The sequence below is a fragment of the Colletes gigas genome, unplaced genomic scaffold (assembly GCF_013123115.1).
Source record: "Colletes gigas isolate AHSC1104 unplaced genomic scaffold, ASM1312311v1 Colletes_gigas_Sc00002, whole genome shotgun sequence".
Classification (NCBI taxonomy): domain Eukaryota; kingdom Metazoa; phylum Arthropoda; class Insecta; order Hymenoptera; family Colletidae; genus Colletes; species Colletes gigas.
In genome coordinates, this window is record NW_025106631.1 from 2,433,880 (window position 1) to 2,452,962 (window position 19,083).

Consider the following 19,083-nt stretch of genomic DNA (forward strand, 5'->3'; position numbering starts at 1 on the left):
TACCCATCAAGAAATATTAATCAGAATACAATAATTGTATTCTGTGTAGGAATATTTCAGAATTTCTTAGCTTGTTCGACACGTCAGCTCAACAAAGTATTTCTCCACTCGTCGAATTACAGATGGATTTCATAAGGTTCATTAAATTTTCTTTAATATGATACTGATACAAGTATTAATTTTTGTTCTAGGTCAGATCTATTACAGATCGATTCCAACGACATCGAGGGGCATATAATTCCAAGTATATTAGACTTAAGGTTCGTGGCGAACTTTAAAATTAACGTCGAAGATTTCTTTATATCATATCTCCGCGCGCTACCAAGCAATTATTCATCAAGTAGCTTCTCTCTCGCTCGTTCCCTCGTTTCTTGCTTCGGTCGCCGCTGTTTCATCGATTGAAACATGTGATCGGCCGTGTATCTGGTCCGAAAGATCTAATCGCCTTCCCTTGGTAGCACGATCCAGGGAAAATGGTACTCTGCTGGAAGGTGTGGAGTTTCCGTATCCTGCGGAAACGCATACCTTCCAGCGGAAGTCGACACTGAAACAGAGGTACTCTCTCTTTGTCAGACAACTTGAGTCGGGTCCTTCGGGCTCCCGGCGGGTTGCGTTGGAGCAATGGAGACCTTAGATTCGGAGTCGCAGCCGTCCGTTATCCTGTAGAGATCTAGTTAGCAAGGGCAGTAGGTTCGATCCTCGGATCCGCTGCACGGTTCAGCGTCGCGTCGCGTCTCGTCGCGTGCCCCTCAAATTAACTTCATCCCTCTTTTTAACCAAATAATTGCTTGGTACATCCAAGGAACTTTGTTTCCTTCTATCGTCCGAATTTTAGTTTCAACTTGACTCGACTTGAGCTTCGACGTTAATTTTAAGTCTCTACTGTATGTGTCTCCCAATATTGCCAAGTAATTATTTAACAAGTAGCTTCTCTCGATTCGTTCTCTCGTTTTTCGCCACGATCACCGCTGTTTCATCGATCGAAACATGTGATCGGCCGTCCAGTTTGTCCGAAAGATTTAGTCGCCTACCAATGATAGATCGATTGCTAGAAATAGGAATCAATCTACCAAGGGCAGTGTCGATTCGATCCGAAGATCTGCTGCACGGTTCAGCATCGCGTCGCGTATCCCACAATATAGCTTCACCCCTTTTCAAACGAAATAATTACTTGGTGCAACTAAACTAGAAGATCGAAGAAACATTGCTTCCTTCTATCTCTCTAGTTTAGTAATCCAGCTAAGCTTAGCTAAAAGGGAGATCGATGGAACTTTGATTTCATCTATCTCCCTTCGGGTCTCCACTCGCAGCAACCTCCACGTGGTGAGACCTGGTAATCGGTGTCACCCACGATAAAAAAGCTTTTCTATCGTGGATAACACCGAGCTAATGGCTGCGAATTTAGAATTGTTTCTTGATATAATAAACGAATTTAGATTTATAGATAGGCAGGTGTTTTTGGTTAGCCATTGTGTTAGGCAGGTTATTTTTATTTTAACACATTACCGACCGATAGCCTATTAATCGACTTTTTTACCGGCCAACACTTACCGACCGATAGCGTATTAATCAACTTTTTTACCGACCAACGCTTACCGACCGATAGCCGATTAATCAACCGCTACCGGTCGGTAAAGTGTTAAGACAAATTCTTTTGAAGACTCTTTCAATTCTCTTCGTTGGTTGTGCATCTTTCATTCGTTGCACTTTCGTTTGTTTCTTCTTCGACCAACAGAAGATCTTTATAAACACTTTGGCTGCCACGTCACCCATATATGGGTGACAAGACTTTTCCACTGTGGAACTAAAACAATTTATACTCTAAAATTAAAATTTAAATGTTAAATAAATTTGTATAGGACGAAGTTCAACGTGGTTACGAAAATAAGTACCGAAGGCAAACTTTAAGTTATGCAGTTTACAATTACTTAAAATCGAAGTTTCGATCTCGTAGAAAATTGTACGGTTTTGGTGTGGCAGTCAACGTGTTAATGGAGGGTGGTTGGGAATCGGTTAGGGCGGGTCTCCATTCGCAGCAACCTCCACGTGGTGAGACCTGGGTAATTTTATTTACCGTTTAATTACTAATCGTATCACTCTTAGCTGGGTAATGCAATTATTAATTAAAGACTGAATAATATTAGCAAATTGGCTGCGATCCGCCTTGCATAGACTATTATAAATATAGAGCTTCTTTGATAGGTTAGTTTTGATTCTCATTGATTCATCAAAGATTCTAGAGGTATACGAGTAGATCTTTAACACAATATATTTTTTTGGTCCATTTTTATGGGGTCTAGAAGCTCCATTATCATTTTCGTGTCATTCGCAACGTTACCAACAGATTCAGAAATTTAATCCCTTCCATAGTCAATTTACATGTATTTACGCAAACACACTACATTTGTCCATCAATGCTAATTCAGTGAATAGTTTCTCAACTGACCACCATCCATGAGAAGAGGACGTTGAAATCACCTCCGAATTTTCAGGTCGGTATGGCAGTTAGATTGGGCCGCGAAAGTCCATAAGGTGAAGATCTACTCGTATACTTTGTCTGTGGTGTAAAGTCTACTCGTATACCTCGTTTTTGATAAAAGGATAATTGCCTGCAGTTGGTACGTCGTAGAGAAAGGGTTGTGTCGACTGGGGAAATTCGAGTGTCCGTCGGTAAAGAACAAACGGCGAAGCAGAAAATCGATGGGCAGCTCGGTGGAGATAATTCGCGGCGTCCTGAACGTACCCTCGGATGGTGTCTCCGTGGTCGGTAACGCGATATTGATATTTCCAAGAGAAAAAGAAAATCACATTCTATGCTCCCATTAACCGTTATTCACCAACCATAATCTCGAGAATAAGCTTCGATCGTAGATAGAATATTCTTATATTTCTTGGGAAACCTAGTGCAGGAGTTTGATTGCAAAATTCGCTATCGTAATTTATTCTTACCTTGTCCTCCGCCTCGTCGGCTCGACCCTCCGCTTCCAAGACCCGCTGCTCGAGCTCCGAGAGCTGAAAGCAGAAAACACGATCGTTTACGCACCGTCGATCCTTGAAACTATTACGTATAATTCGAACGACTGTAAGCTTAAAAAATTCTGTTCGCAATCGACACCGATCGCGACTTAAAGAAATAAAATCCCTTTGCAACGGTTTCGTGCAAGTTGGTGCAGGTTATATTCCCTAGATTCGCGTGTCGGCCCGCCGTGTGGTTCCAGACTAAATTTCCCCGCGAAACGAACAGCCGCGATAAAGGTTACCCCGACACCTGCATTGTTCGCAAACAATAAACGGTCAACGTCCATCGAAATGGCAGTCAGGTGCCAGCGAACAGCCGGAGCCGTGGTGTTTCGCAAAAATGAAATATTCATAATCCGCCGTCAGCCGGCACCCGTGTATCGAGAAGCATTCTCGGTAGAGTCCGCCGGAAGGAGGGGGACGGGGGGCTATTTTCGCGTCATGTAATTTTCCTCGAAGGAGGAAAAGTTTCATCAAACTCGGTTAAGTCCATAGCCGACACGTAGTGCTCGGCCGACGAGAGTTTAATGGATACCACGGACTTAAGCGGCTCCTGGAAGCCTGCTTGATCCGCCAAAGATTGATACGCGCGCGTCGCGGACTGACGCGTCTCTGTATTTCCTCCGTCTCGCCCCCCTTTGGAACGTCGGGAATTCCAGCCGGGAAAAGGGAAGAAATTCATTTACGGACCAAGGGACGAATTACGCCTCCTTCGAATCCTTCTAATCCAAACGTAATGAAGTTTTCGAGAAAATTGTTCGCGGAGGAATAAACGTAGTCTGGACGTTAATCCGTTATTCGACCATCTGCTACGTCAACGAACGTCTCGTGTAACCGTTAGAATGTAAGACGACACCCGATTATCTCGATGAGTCGGTTGACCTTCCTCGGATCGAAAAACAATGGGGTCCACTGTTCGGGTGACCATAGGCGCGAGGCACCGTGGGAACAAAGCCAGGCAGCGAGCAGTTGTTGTGACGGCGGTTAGAGACTTTTTTTCAACGCGTTCCAATGCATCGCTACATATCTGTAATATCACAGATTACTGTTGGAAATATTTCAAACATGCACGTGTTGGAAATATTTCAGTTTTCCTCGTTGGCAAACGTGCACACTATCTTTTGTTTTAGTATAACAATTGAATAGTATTCAGTAGTATGTATGCAAGGATTCGTGCAATGTTAAAATATTGTTGGATTCCAACGCTTTATCTAAGAAAAGAAAACTCGTACAACTATTACGTCGACTAAAGATTAGACTCTTTCTGTCCGTTTTTCGATATTGCAGGCGTTTATATGTTATTGGTAGAGAAGGGTACGAGGTTCAGGATGAGTAAGGATTAGAAATCTGGACTAGGATGTTTTGGATGAGTAATGTTTACGAGGTGACGGAGTGGTGTTTGGTCGTGTTGGTCATCCAACAATATAACCTAAAAATTATATGCGTCGTTTTATCGTCTAATCTTATAACCTCCGCTACAATTAGTTACTACCTACTAAATTTGCTTTCTATCTCAGGATTCATGCGAAAAAGACTTTGATAGTATTCTTACACGTATAACGCAATAAAAATAAAAACAGTGAAATATGTGAACGTTTCGACCGATCACCAGTAGCCGCCATGACAGTCAACCCGTCGAACGATCGATTCGCTTATAAATACATGATTCCAATGATTCCCGCGACCTCGATCACTCGTGTCGTTTAGAATGCCCAAAAATGTAAAGTAATGTCGGAAGAGCCGAAAGTATCGGCTTGAAATGGCCGATCCGCGGCGCTCGTCAGTCCGGACACGCGTCTGTTCCGCAAATTGCTATTAAACGCGCGCAAATAGCGGCGCGTTACATCCGCAATTGGAATCGTACGGGGTCGGAACGACGGACAGCAGTTCCCGCCTTTCACAGTGTCAATTACCGTCGAGCGATGAATCGTTCTCTCGTTAACCAGCGCCGGGCGCGATAAATACTCTCGTTATTTGATCGGCGCCCGCGCCCTTATTGCATAAACAGTTTCGGCGCGGAATAAATTTCAGAGGGTTTCGTTAGAGAGGGGGGAGGACGGACGGACGACGGAATTCCGGGGTCGCGGCAATAACGGGGGCGGCGAATTCGCAAAGTTTTCCAGGCTCGTTTCGCGCGCTGCGAACACGACCGTCGGCCGCTCGCCAACGGGTGATTAATTAAAACGGAGGTTAATATACGGGTCGAGGGCTCGACTTTAAGAGCAATTCATACTGTCCCGGGGGTCAACCACGGAATACTTTTAAGCCGTCTCTAACGCTGGATAGGATGGAAAGAGTACGTCGCGGAGGCTACCAGCTCCCGGACTCTCCGGGCCAGCTTTAATGGGCTACCCTGCTAATTCCGAGGAGACTTAAATCACGGACGGCGGTGTCGCGTATCGGAACCCGTCTCTCGAACGGAATTACCCACTATTCCGGTGAATGGCCGACACGCGCGGAAAATGGGGATCCTCCCGACCGGCTGACGAGCCTTCTGGGACGACGAGATCTACACGCGACACGGGTCGCCATTGCGCGAAATTTTCCCAGCCTCGGTATCTCGGATTCCATCTGCTATGGTTTTACAGCTAGCGACGATCGAGTTTACAAAATAATCTAGACGATTTAACCCTTGGGTTAACAACCAAAACAGTCACGGTAATTATTTTATTACTATGTTTTCTTCTACGTTCTTTCCAAGACCTCCCACGCATATATTTTCGGTAAAGAATTTTTTTCTCGAAATGCAGCGGATTTCGAGTGGATGTGTATTCACCATAAATGATTGCAATCCATCCCTGCTACTGAAAATAATTTTTCCAGAATGATTTGAAACTTTTCAATTTTGGCGAAAAATTTCGGCAACTACTCGAATTTTTTTCTCGAAAGTGGGTAGGATTTCAAGGTTATGTCTAATGACCAAAAATGATTGTAATCGATCCCTGCAACTGAAAATATTTTTTTCAGAATGATTTCAAACTTCTCAATTTTGACGAAAAATTTCCCATCTTCTCGAATTTTTTTCTCAAAAATGCGTAAGATTTCGTGGGTATGCCTATTCACCAAAAATGATTGCAATTGACCCCTACAATCGAAAATAATTTTTCCAGAATGATTTGAAACTTTTCAATTTTGTCGAAAAATTTCGGCACCTTCTCGAATTTTTTTCTCGAAAGTGGGTAGAATTTCAGGGGTATGTCTAATGACCAAAAATGATTGCAATTGACCCCTACAATCGAAAATAATTTTTCTAGAACAATTTGAAATGTTTTAATTTTGTCGAAAAATTTCCCATCTTCTCGAATTTTTTTCTCAAAAATGCGTAAGATTTCGGGCGTATGTCTATTCACCAAAAATGATTGTAATCGATCCCTGCAACTGAAAATAATTTTTCCAGAATGATTTGAAGCTTTTCAATTTTTACGAAAAATTTCGGCACTTACTCGAATTTCTTTCTCGAAAGTGGATAGGATTTCGAGGGTATGTCTATTGACCAAAAATGCTTGTAATTGACCCCCGCAGCTAGAAATAATTTTTTCAGAATGATTTAATCAAGTAGGAGAATGAGCCGGTGTCCAGGGACGAAGGATCTCATCAGCGGGGTAGGGTTGTGTTGCAGTTAGTGGCATCTGGTGTCGAAGAGGGTGGCGCGTAGAAACGGAGGGAAAAAAGTACGTATGAAAAGAGGAGAGGAGCCAGCCGTGTCGAGAGTCGGAGGGAAAACGTAGAAACGTTCTTCGAGACGCGGTAGGCGCGGATTTCCTGGGGGCGTTCGAGTCTCGCGACTCGAGAATAAAGGACGTCTCGACGAGGGGCGAGGACGGGGTACATTAGCCGCAAACGGGACTACTCCCCCGTCGTAGTGTCGTTGGGAGGAGGATCTCTCAAACTGTCGTCAGCGTGTTTAAGCTTCCTTTCTTTCCTTCTGGCCGCGATTCGGCGACGACCACGGTCGGCTCCGTGCAATAAAGGCTTATGAAAATCCGTCCTTCGACTCCAGGAGCCGACCGTCACAGCGTCTCCTCGCCGGACGAAGAAAAGAGGAAAGGAGCCTTTCGTCCCCCGTGAATAACCAAAGAGACGCCGCGCTGTGTCTTTGTGTACGTTTGAACGAACGACGGACGCTCCCGTGGAACATCAAAGGGGGCGCTGTTGGTTAATTTAGGGTGTCGAACGATGCGTCGCGATAACGCGACGAAATTCGCGTCGAGACTTTCGAGATTAGGTTCGGGGATTTCGTAATGGCAACGTCAGGTTTCGGGTTGCACTTTGTTACTAGGCGCCATTTTATTTGGAAACTTTTCTTGTATTTTTTAACGCTACAGCGAAACTTCCGCACTCGCGGCTTGTTAGAGTCAAGAGCAAAGGAAAGAAAACGGCGTGGATATTAGGAAAGTTTTCCGAATCACGTAAACTTTGGGGAACGAAATTACTAGAATACGATCCTCCATTTTTTATTTGTCATAGACAAAACAGCCTTTGTACGTTCAACGCTAGATTTACGAACATCGATCGTATTTTAATCAGAGCATAAATTTATAATTTAGCGTTAAAAAGATTCCCTTTCATCTTTGTAACGAGAGAATCGGAAAAATGTATTTCCCAGCCACCGAGCCGCGACATTTACGAATCACCGTTCGTCGTGGCGAACAAACAATTCGTCGGGGAACGAATTCGTTTCTGTTATCCCCGAGGAGAGACACCACAAAGACCAGAGTCGAACAAAAGGTTAATCGCGACGTCGTAAATTCCACGGTATTGTCCCTGCGATCGAAAGGACAGCCCTTGGGGTTCGGTGGCGCACGCGAGGATGATTAAAGGATCTGTTCGAAGATAAGAATAAAAAACTGATTTCCTACTTTCGCGTTTCCTTAACGTTTTCGAGCAAACATTATCTTCAAAGGATCGTGGTAAAATGAGAAACATTAGCAACACGATACAGAATTCTGATTCTGATTCTAATCCTTGTTTAGAAGATTCCTTGATCTTCCTCCATTATTATAATTCAATTTAACTTGCAACAAATATTACTTTAATTTGGAAGTTGCAAGAGAGTTTCTTTCGGAAATAATGAAATATTATTGAGAAGTAAGATGAGAATTAGATATAATTTTAATTTTAAAATCAATTTTTTCTTATTATTCAATAATTTATTTTAATACCATTACTGTATTTAAAAAAACTAATATCAAGTGACGAGTTTTTTGATTAAGATTACTAATAATCGTATTATTATTATAAATGGTTTCTCTGGGGTGAAAAAGATTCTATAAACACGTAGTATCCTCGGTGGCAAATGGGATTACACATCCCTAAAGAGCAGGCCAAAGGCGTGGGGCGCGATGATTGCGCTTGGTCCGATAAAGAAGCGTCCTTATCGTCGCGGGCGCGTCGTAAAAAATCGGTAGCGTGTCTAATGAACACCGTCGATCGCCACGGAATGGAAAAGTGGGCCAAAGAAAGCTACGGAAGAGCGACGGGACGCGTTACGTGAAAAAAAGTGGGAAGAGGCTCGGGGCTCGTGAAACGAGGGTAAAAAAGAGAGGATCGGGCGAGAGACCGCGATAGTGGAAGGGTAGGGACCAACGATAACTTTCACCCTTGACGTTCAGAAGGGTGGAAAACCGTCGGAGAAACCACGGAACGGCAGGGATTGGTTCGTTAATGTTATCGGTGGGTCGCGTGATGCGAAACATAAAGCATCTCGTGCCTTCTTGAGTTTCGTTTCTCTTTGCGCCGTTGGATTTATGGCGAAGGCCCCCGGGCTTGTCGCGTGTGAGCGAAAAAGAACCCACGGGGGTGGAAAACCGGGCACGATATGCTCCTGCGTCCGGCTGATCGCGTTTCGTCGGAAAAACGGGCCTGAACTGACTTTTGTAAATTTCTCACTTTAAAGCGACCGTTCTTGCCCCGGATTCAAGCAACGAACCCCCCCACCTATCGCTATTTTGCTCTTGTATAAACGATACAGTTGGAAGATGAGTTTTCAGTGAGATCTACTAGTAGGAAAATATGGAATCAGTAATGTTTTTATATAAATAAAAATTATATTTTTCGTGGAGTGCCATATGACTTGCTATAACTTGGAAAAGGGTTAATGTGTCATTTTAGTTTAATTAAATTAATTCTCGTGGTTTCTTGACATCCACCAAGTGTCCAGAACCGATCATTCGCGACACGCAGAAGCAGTTTGTCCGGACCCAAACGAACAGAGAGTCGTAATTTCGAATAATTTCTGTGCAAACAGGTAAAATCTCTGATATATCGGTTCGACGTTTAAAAATGTAGAAAAATCCTGAACATTTGTCTGCCGGCGAAAGTGTTGAAACGGACTCGAAGGGTTCGCGTGCAACCTGGAAACGGTGCTCGTGGAACACGTTCATTTTTTATGAACCGGTCGGAAGGGCGGGGTTGGCAAGTCTTTACGGAAGCACATTAGCACTTCATGGGTTCCGTCGGTCCCTCCCGAAGAGAGTGCTCTTTCCGCGCGGCGGCCTCCGTACCGAAATCCCACCGCCTACGGATCGCTCTCCTGTGCCTTGTATATTAATTATTTCGAGCGGAAAAGGGTAGAGTCGTGGCGGTTTCGCCTCCCCCCGGGGGAGTAAAACCAGAGAGCAAGAAAATTACGCCCGACCCGACGGCGACGGTGTCGGCGTCTGCCAGTCGCCCGTTGACCCAGATTTTAACGCCCCCGACGTTCACCGTTATTACTCGTCGTTAATGTTATTAATTAATACAGCCCCCCGCGCGCGCGCGCGCGTACACGTCGTGATCGCGGGGGCTTCCCCGCGAGATTTATGAAGCATCGCGCGTCCCATCGACGGAGCCCCGGGCGTTAATAAACGACACCCGACTGATGAACAGCCCGTCCGTACTAGCGCGTCTTGATTTATTTTTCCGCGCTCCTCGCGGTTCGCGCGATCTATCACGTCGTCGTTGCACGCCCGGCGGAATCCTGGATCGTAATGGAGTGTCTGGGACGCGCGTTCCTGGCCATACCAGCCTCGTCCGGAAGGACGATGTTCAAAAAACCGTCGATTTTTGTTTCCACACATTTGCATTGGTCTAATACTGATTAATACATAGAGGGAGGAGTGTAGTCAGCATCTGATTTTGTAAAAGGCCACCTTCTTGTGTGTTGGCCGCCAGAGGGCCCGGGCGGGGCTCTCTCGCAAGCACTCGACTGGACACAGTCTGTTTGCTTTACACAGGGTGTTCGGCTATACGTGGGAAAAATTTTAATGGGCGATTCTAGAGACCAAAATAAGACGAAAATCAAGAATACCAATTTGTTAATGGAGGCTTCGTTAAAAAGTTATTAACGTTTAAAGTTTCGCCCGTAGCCCTCTGGTGGCGCGAGTACAGGGCAGGTGTCGCCACCACACCAATGCCTTTCGAATCGACTACAATGAACCGCTAAAGAAATGAAGTAAATGGCTCTATAAAACAAGGGTCGTTTAAAAATCCGCGATTGACGTGGTAATACGACATATAGAATAAGTAATAGAGAAAAGATGGTATCGTTGTCGCCTCCGTACCTAAACGAATGATATTCAAAGTTATCTCCGACCGAAACTTTCCCTGTTTAGTTTCTGTAGGTAACTTCCTGTGTTGGCGTGCGTGTGTAATTTATGTAACATACTCCCTTCGCGGTGTGGTTGAAAGAAACTCGAGCAGAGGAAGGGCCAAGGGTGAAAAGTAGCATTGGGTCCCTTTCGCCGTGACCGAACGCAGGAAATTGTCACTTTCGGGTGTTTTGCCGCGCGGTGACTGATGGACTTTCCAAGTTAAATCTAATTCAACTTCCAATCCCAACTTCCACAATTTTCCGTCGACGCCGGAAGTTCCTCTGCACGTGCGTGCGTGTCGCCGCGCGAACCAAACGGAAAATCGCTTCAATCCTCTTCGAGTCTTCCCTGCTAACCTTTCCACGTGATCGATCCTAAATAATGTATTGCATCGATGCATAATCGTGGAATTTTTCGATTCTCTCGATCGTTGCGTGCAAGTTTTAGGAGACTGTTTTTATGGTAAAACTTTATGATCTGCGTCTCTCGAGTATACCTATGGGGGAGGGTCTGGTGTTTGGAAGGGTGCTCTTAGGGCTCCTAAGAGCAAGTCTGATTCGTTAATGAGATCTTGCTGGAAATTCTGAAGCCCAGTCGTTACGGTTTTCCGAGCCCGGAGTTAATAGTTTGCAAAATATTTAACGTCGAAGTTTTGGCAGCTGTTTGCCCGTCGAAGTGCAAACATAGTTTTCAAGTAAGCGGGGCGGTTGGTAAACTGTTTTGGCGCAGCTTTCAACCCTGTTGGAGCTTTACCAACAATGTATATTCTTTCTTTTCTACGCGCTTTTTTTTACTGCAATACTCTTCCATTATTGCTTTATTTTTCACAGTATTTTCATTATAACTTCTGGCGTTTTAGGTCGTTTTATTTGTGGAAGACATTTTGTATTTTAGTTTAACCCTAATAAATATTTTTCCTCAACGTAATAAATATAAAAATTAATTATACTTCAACAATGTTCTCACAACGATTCCTCTAGTAGGTATTGCAAAACAGCTTAGCTTTCTAGGGTTAATTATTGTTAAAGTATCAGTCCAAAAATCAGTCTAAGAAGCGAATAGTGAAAATGAACATTGTTTCGTGAATTCTAGTTGCGTCTTTTCCCTCGATCCGTGCACGTTTAAAGTTCCCAAAAGACGCATCTCCCGACCGGATGCTACCTGTTGTACCGTGCTTGGTTTCTCGGACCCTGCTCCGTGAAATTTCTTCTTGCCCCTTGTTGTCATTATTGCCGTTATTATCGTCGAAGTTATCGCGATGAAAGCTACTTAGACGGGCCTCGGTTTCGACCCCGGCCACATTGGGACTCCTCTTCGGTATTAATTGCTCTTTGGAGAACGCCAGACGCCGACTAACCCCCAACTTGGCGTTTGTTTCAGGTCCTCGACGATGCTGCTTGCCATATTGAAACGAGCAAAATAAATAAAAACACTATGACCAGCATAGATTAAAATAAACGACTAGAAAAATATTAAATATTCGTGCAACATACTGCGGCGGAATTACATTTTTTCGAGAATTTTGAATCGCGAAAATAGGACAAAGTGACGGTAAATCTAGCATTAAGGCTTCTTCGAAATAAGCTTAAATAAGTATCTATTATTCTTGTGAAAGCTCGAGGACCCTCGTTAACACCTTCGTGGACCGCCCAGAGGTCGATAGACCCCAGATTGAGAAGTACCGGGCGAATTTAATTACGCGAGCAGCGATAATTGCTCGAATCGGGCGTAAAAAAAATAGGGGAAACGTTAATTCTGGCACGGTCGGGTTGATAAAAAAAAAACAAATAGAAAACGAACGGGGTGGCCGAGGATCGATGCAAAACAGAGCGAATTCCCGAGGATCGAGGCTTCCCCAGCGCGCATTACTTATTCAAAGCAGGACGCGTCGGGAGAATTTTTTCCGGGGTTGGAAACGGTAAAAATAGGGCGTGAAAGATAAGGTCAGATTTTTCAGCGTGCCCCTGATTTCCCGGGGTGCGAGAAAAACCACCCCTGCCGCCGGGACATTGAAAAGACTGGGTTTATGATACGGTCCAAACCGCGCCATTTCTTTAGCGACGTTCGTCGAAAATATACAGGGTGTTCGGTCAACCCTGGGAAAAATTTAAATGGGCGATTCTAGAGGCCAAAATAAGACGAAAATCAAGAATACCAATTTGTTGGTGGAGGCTTCGTTAAAAAGTTATTAACGTTTAAAGTTACCCCAGCACTGAATTTTTTTTCTCGAAAATGCGCAGGATTTTGGGGATATGTGTAATTACCAAAAATGATTGTAATTGACTTCTGCAACCGAAAATAATTTTTTTAGAACGATTTGACAAATTTTTTTTTCACCGAAAAATTTAGGCACCTTCTCGAATTTTTTTCTTGAAAATGCGCAGGATTTCGGGGGTATGTGTAATGACCAAAACTGATTGTAATTGACCCCCGCAACAGAAAATAATTTTTCCAAAACGATTTGAAACTTTTTTTTTCGTCAAAAAATTTAGGCACCTTCTCGAATTTTTTTCTCGAAAGTGCGCAGGATTTCAGGGGTATGTGTAATGACCAAAAATGATTGTAATTGACCCTTGCAACCAAAAATAATTTTTTTAGGACAATTTGAAATTTTTTAATTTTGTCGAAAAATTTCACATCTTCCCGAATTTTTTTCTAGAAAGTGGGTAGGTTTTCGGGGGTATGTCTATTCACCAAAAATTATTGTAATTGTACCCCGCAACCAAAAATAATTTTTTTAGAACAATTTGAAATTTTTTAATTTTGTCGAAAAATTTCACACCTTCTCGAATTTTTTTCTCGCAATTGGGTAGGATTTCAAGGGTATGTCTAATGACCAAAAATGATTGTAATTGACCCCTGCAATCGAAAATAATTTTTCCAGAACGATTTAAAATTTTCTAATTTTGTCGAAAAATGTCCCACCTTCTCGAATTTTTTTCTCGAAAGTGCGTAGAATTTCGAGGTATGTCTATTCACCAAAAATGTTTGTAATTGCCCCCTGTAACTAAATATAATTTTTTCAGAATGATTTGAAATTTTTGTATTTAATTGTTAATAACTTTTTAACGAAGCCTCCATCAACAAATTGGTATTCTTGATTTTCGTCTTATTTTGGCCTCTAAAATCCCTCATTAAGATTTTTCCCACAGATAACCGTATAGACGTTGTTCGACCAATTCTACACTTTAATAACAACTGGTCAAGTATTTCTATCTCTGTTTTTATTCAGTAAGAATTTTTCGTATCCAGCGCAACTTAGATTTCACCAATAATTACTCTCATAACCTCAAAATCTTAGATCGAAACGGAAGAATGTAAATTCGTGTTCGAGACTGTGGGTTATTTAGTGTTAATTTAAAAATAAAAATGTTCGATAAAATGCCGAAAAAAAAAATTTTATTGGAGAGGTGGGGGGAACATAATAAACGCGTGTCCCTTTTTTGGTTCCATTCCCGATAATCGCGACCGCGTCAAACGGGACAGGGTGGTCCGTTTCAACGGAAATCGATAGCTCTGTTTTCCTGGGCGAAGGACCGACGATGGTCGCGAATTAATTTCCGACGATGCGAATTTCATTAGCGGTCACGTTATATCCGCGGTCAACGCGTTGCAAAGAGGATAACCAATGGTATATAATTCATCGCGTTCCTATTAGCGACAGACCCACGGATGCATCAATTATTCGAGTCTAATGACCGATTTACGATTAACAATCGGGTTTGACTTATACACGATGGTCGAAATCACGAAAAGGCTGGCCAAAATATCGAGGCATCCGTCGATCGACATTAAAATTATAACAAACAATCTGAAACAAAAACGGTGGATCCAAAATGGTGGTTGTACGAACGACTCAGGTCTAAATACTATTTAATTGCGTGAAAGAAATCCTGAAACAAAATTAAAATACGTTCGAAATCTTATTTGTAATTAAATCGTTCGTAAAATTACACGATAATACTTGGATAATAATTGGACAATAAAAAACAACGCATGCACTTTTAGGTTATAGAATCATTGCATACATAATACAGAACTTCAACTGTTACACTCGAACAAAAGATGGCGCGCACGTTTGCCAAGGAGGCAAAAAGAAATATTTCCAACATCAGTATTAATCTGTTAATTTCAAAGGCTGGGACCTTAAAATTTAGCAGGAGAATTAATAAAATTGAACGTTCCGCGGCGCACGAAAAATTTCTTCCACGGATCTCTTTAAAGGGGAGAGCGTCGTTAAACGGTTCGCCGTGGACAACGGTTGAAATTGCATCGAAGGTCGTAAATTTATTTCTAAACGCGACGACGATACAAAACGGTCTCGCGAATCGACCACGACGAGTATTGCAACTTCCAAGACCCGCGCCCCGAAAAAGTTTTCCCCGCTTGGAAAATAATTCCATCGGTCGTCCGCTGACGGCCGTGTTGCACAAATTGCGATGGGAATTGGGCACGTAGGCACTCGAGAGGGCCGGGGAAAACGACCGCGAGCCGCATTCGGTATGGCCGCCCGCGATGCAATAACAATAACGACGATCGTACTAACAATCGCGAGGACGACGATGACGGCGTTACCGCGGCGATAATAAAGCCTCGTCCACGGGGCAATCGAGTCCAGGAGCAGGGGGGACGCGCGGCGGACTCGACGCGACGCCGTTGAAAACCCGTGATTTCGTCGCCCGTTTCCCCGCCGATCGTTTCCCGATTTTTCTCCCCTCGATACAAACCGAAATAGGCTCCGTAATTCGCGTCATCGCGCCTCCAACTTCCTCCTTCGCCATTTTCGAATCCTTACAACAGTACTTGGAGAAGTTAACTTTCTAGGTTATATTTCTAAACATCGAGTGGCCTATATTTATCAAAAAACCGCGAAGACCACCTGAAAAAAGTTTTATTCTGATCGGAGAAAAATAGTGGGAAGTGCAGAGAAATCAGAAAAATACTTTGTTACAAAATGATCGTCAATTTATTCGTACGTTCACGTCGGCGTATGTACGAGCGTTGCTTGTGTCGCAACGCTAGTGACATCTAATGGCTCCGCGTGCAATAGGTTTAAAACTTTATAGGTTAAGGTTTCACCTCCTCGACCCAAAAGCCTCAAAGACGATAAAACTCTTGCGCGGAATGTATTTTACAATTCTTAGAACGGGAATGTATTCGATAAATGATAACGAACGCTGACGGGCAGAATTCGAAATCGAGTATGTTCCGGGATGGGTCGTAAAAAATTCGTCGGGCGAGCGTTAATTTTCCCGTCGATCGGTCGCGAAACGCGTTGAAACAACACACAGGACGAATTTAATTTTTACGCACGGCATTAAAAGCCCGGCGGTCCGTCCGGATTTCGGTTCAATTTGCGCGACGATCGTGTCAATTTTTGCGCGACGACCGGAACGAAAAACCGCACCGTACACGCGATATGTATATTATATTTGCTTTATTCATTGTTGATCGTGCGGTCGGATCGATTTGTTTTGCATATTGAAAAAGCGTTTGCATTTTTGCTAGCCACCCCGCGCTGGGGGACCCGGGCGATTATTCGTGCCGCGTACAACACGAGTTCTGGGCACGAAAGAGAGAACTCCATTATATCTCGTTTCTCGTTAATACTCGACGGTATCGTCCCCTTTTCGAAACGGGAGAACGGGGGAAAAATGTTCGACGAACTGTAAGCGCGAGAGTCACTTGAAATACTTCGCTCGAATAGCTCCGGTTAAAAATATGTTATTTAAAACGAACGGGATAGCTTCACTTTTACAAGTGTACTTCTGCTTCCGCGAACCAACGAATGGTAAACGGTTCGCCTTTTGAGGTGCAAGCGAACGACCCCCACGTTCCTGCACGCTAATTCGTGCGAGATTAAATACTTTTTACTTATCCCGTTTTGACGGGAATAAGAAACAATATAATTCATGTTATTTATAGGCATCGATTTTATTTTCACAGCAATGTTGTGGGTAACTACAAGTCATTTTCGATTTAATCAGTTGGTAGCAGTTTATTCGCTGTCCTTTTCTACGTTCGGCGAGCCACGAAACTGGACCTCCGTAGCTCGTCTCGTGTCTTTCTGGGAACTCAAAGGTTATTTCTCATGTTTCGAGTGTTATTTTTGTTCCAGAAATACGAAACTACATAAGAATACTTACATAGAGTACACCTAACCTATGTACGGATTGTTGCGACTCAAGGTTCCAATATGGCGGACCAACGAACCAGTTTATATTAGAAATATAACCTAAATACAATCTAAACGTTCCCATCGAATAAACGTCGTCTTTTGTGATCGAATAAAATTATGGACATCCCCTGTCCATCGTGTGTCGAAATATTAATACAGTTTTGTAACGCGTAAATATCCTCTGGTACGGCTTAGCATCTCGAACGAGACGCAAAGTCGTTCCAGCGGCGGAGAAGCTTTCAAGGAACTCGTATACCTCCAGGGTAATTGCACGGATTGAAATATGCAGGGCTGCTCGTCTATAATCGACGCGGAACTCCGACGGCAAAGTTTGGCGTCGCGACGCGTACGTTCGCGCGACGGAACATCGCAGACGAATCGACCGTCTGATAATTAGGTCTCCCGGGCACGAAGGCAATCACGATTGCAAGCTTTTTCGTCCAACTTTATTAATCCTGCTGATTCCCCTTCAATAAGTCCACCAATATCTCTCATTTATATTCCACGATACCGAATATAAAAAAAATAAAAATGATGCAAATGCAAATCCATTCCTCGGGCTGCAGATTGCCCTACTTTTATCTCAATTTTAGATTAATTGAAATATCCTGTTTATCGCGTAAATTATTCTTCGCTGAAAATTTCTAATTAAAAGTTACAACAAAATGGAGGAAACGGAGTGTAATAGTTTTATATCCCGGTAATCTGCGATGTAGTAGCATTCGATGTGGGTCGTGGCAATTAACTGCGTATCAATCTAAAATTTTAATCTACCCACGATACAGCTAATTGCACGTAAATTAAAATGGACGCGAGGTATATATTCGATTCGAACGAGCGCAGACGATGGCGGAACAAATTGATACGAACGATAAATAAATTCATCCCCCGACAGGTAACCGTTCCGTTTCCATTCGCTCGTCCGTCGGACCCGACGATCTCATTTTTTTCCCCCGTGAACGCTTCCAGTGATCGACACCGTTGAATCGCGACGTTCTGAATGTCGTAATGAGGTCCCGCGTGTATAGCGCCCGATGGTTGTCAGATTACAGTCCCCCGGTATCGTCCGTTGTCGACAGATGTTCCGACGACGATGCATTGTTAGCAAAGTTCGAGAACAGAAACGTCACTGGTACATGTCTGTCCTCGCCGCCAACTTCTAACGATCCTGTTCTCGCGGGGACGCGCGTAGGTACACCAAACCCACAGATTTTCGATAGCGTTTGCTGATTCAACAGTTGCCATTAGTACACCACCACACGCGCCATCTACCTATAATAGTCGAGCAATTTGATATCGAACAGTCCTTTCTCCTTTACTGTATTTATTAACACGACTCGTTTACCGCGTCGTTCACGCACCTAACCTCACTTTAACCTTACCGTTCCTCGCGCTACGCTCTTCGTGAGACGCCAACATTTTAATTAGAATGTAGAATAACTTATAATAGTTTATATTTTATAGAGTTCTAACAACGATTATGTTACGAAGATTACAATAACGGTTGGGAGGGTAAAGACTTCCCAATTTCAGTGACAACGAATCTTTTATCGCCAGATTTTTGGCAGTGCTTTAAATTCGTCGTTTTTGCAGGCAACGCGATTAATCAACGAACCAAAAGTGGTTTTCGTGCGTTGTTCGCGTACGCGTATCGTTTCTGCGTAGTTGTTTGTTGCATTTGTGAGCAACTACCGACTCGGCTAGGTGCATTAGCGTGGGTACACGGGTTGGCGAGCAGCTATCTGCATATTTACACGCGTTTCCCCCGTTGTACCGATAAAATCAGGCGCGCAACCTGTTCCGCAGCCAGCGTGCCGCGCAGTGTCATAATTGTATTCCTCGAAACGCCTTCGAGCATTTTGGAACCTCGTTACAGAAGCGGCGGGTAAGCACACCCACGCACAGACACATCGGGAATCGAATCGAAACGTGGGAATCGAGACTCTGCCGTTGCGATCGATCGGGGACGATGGAATCGAGTATCGAGAAGGTTCGCGATTTTCGTTTCGAACGGAATTTCATTTTCGTAACTTTTTCTGGCCTCGAAGCCGATGAATTCGTACTTGATACGTACGCACAGTGATCGAACTGGTACGATACGTATCGACGATGATGGAGCAATTCGATACTGAAGTATTCAGTGGGCAGTATCGATCGGTATCAACGCCTGAGACAGGTGGTATCAATGTTTGATATGCTTTCGATAGGAATACCGATCGATATCGATACTGTTTAATATCGAGCAGGTATCGATATCTCAGGGATTCGACTGATATCGAACGATACATGGTAATTTTCCATTTCTGCGCACAGGAA

At 43.6% G+C, this 19,083-nt stretch overlaps 1 protein-coding gene across 4 annotated transcripts in view; it reads right to left on the reverse strand.

Annotated features, from left to right (window-relative positions):
* Positions 1-19,083, reverse strand: part of LOC122403227 (uncharacterized protein CG43867) — a 152,954-nt gene that overhangs the window by 20,888 nt on the left and 112,983 nt on the right. For all 4 annotated transcript variants that reach the window (XM_043406629.1, XM_043406616.1, XM_043406607.1 and 1 more), the window contains exon 3: positions 2,950-3,012. In XM_043406629.1, the coding sequence (XP_043262564.1) occupies positions 2,950-3,012 (63 nt within the window). The remainder of the gene's footprint in view (positions 1-2,949; positions 3,013-19,083) is intronic.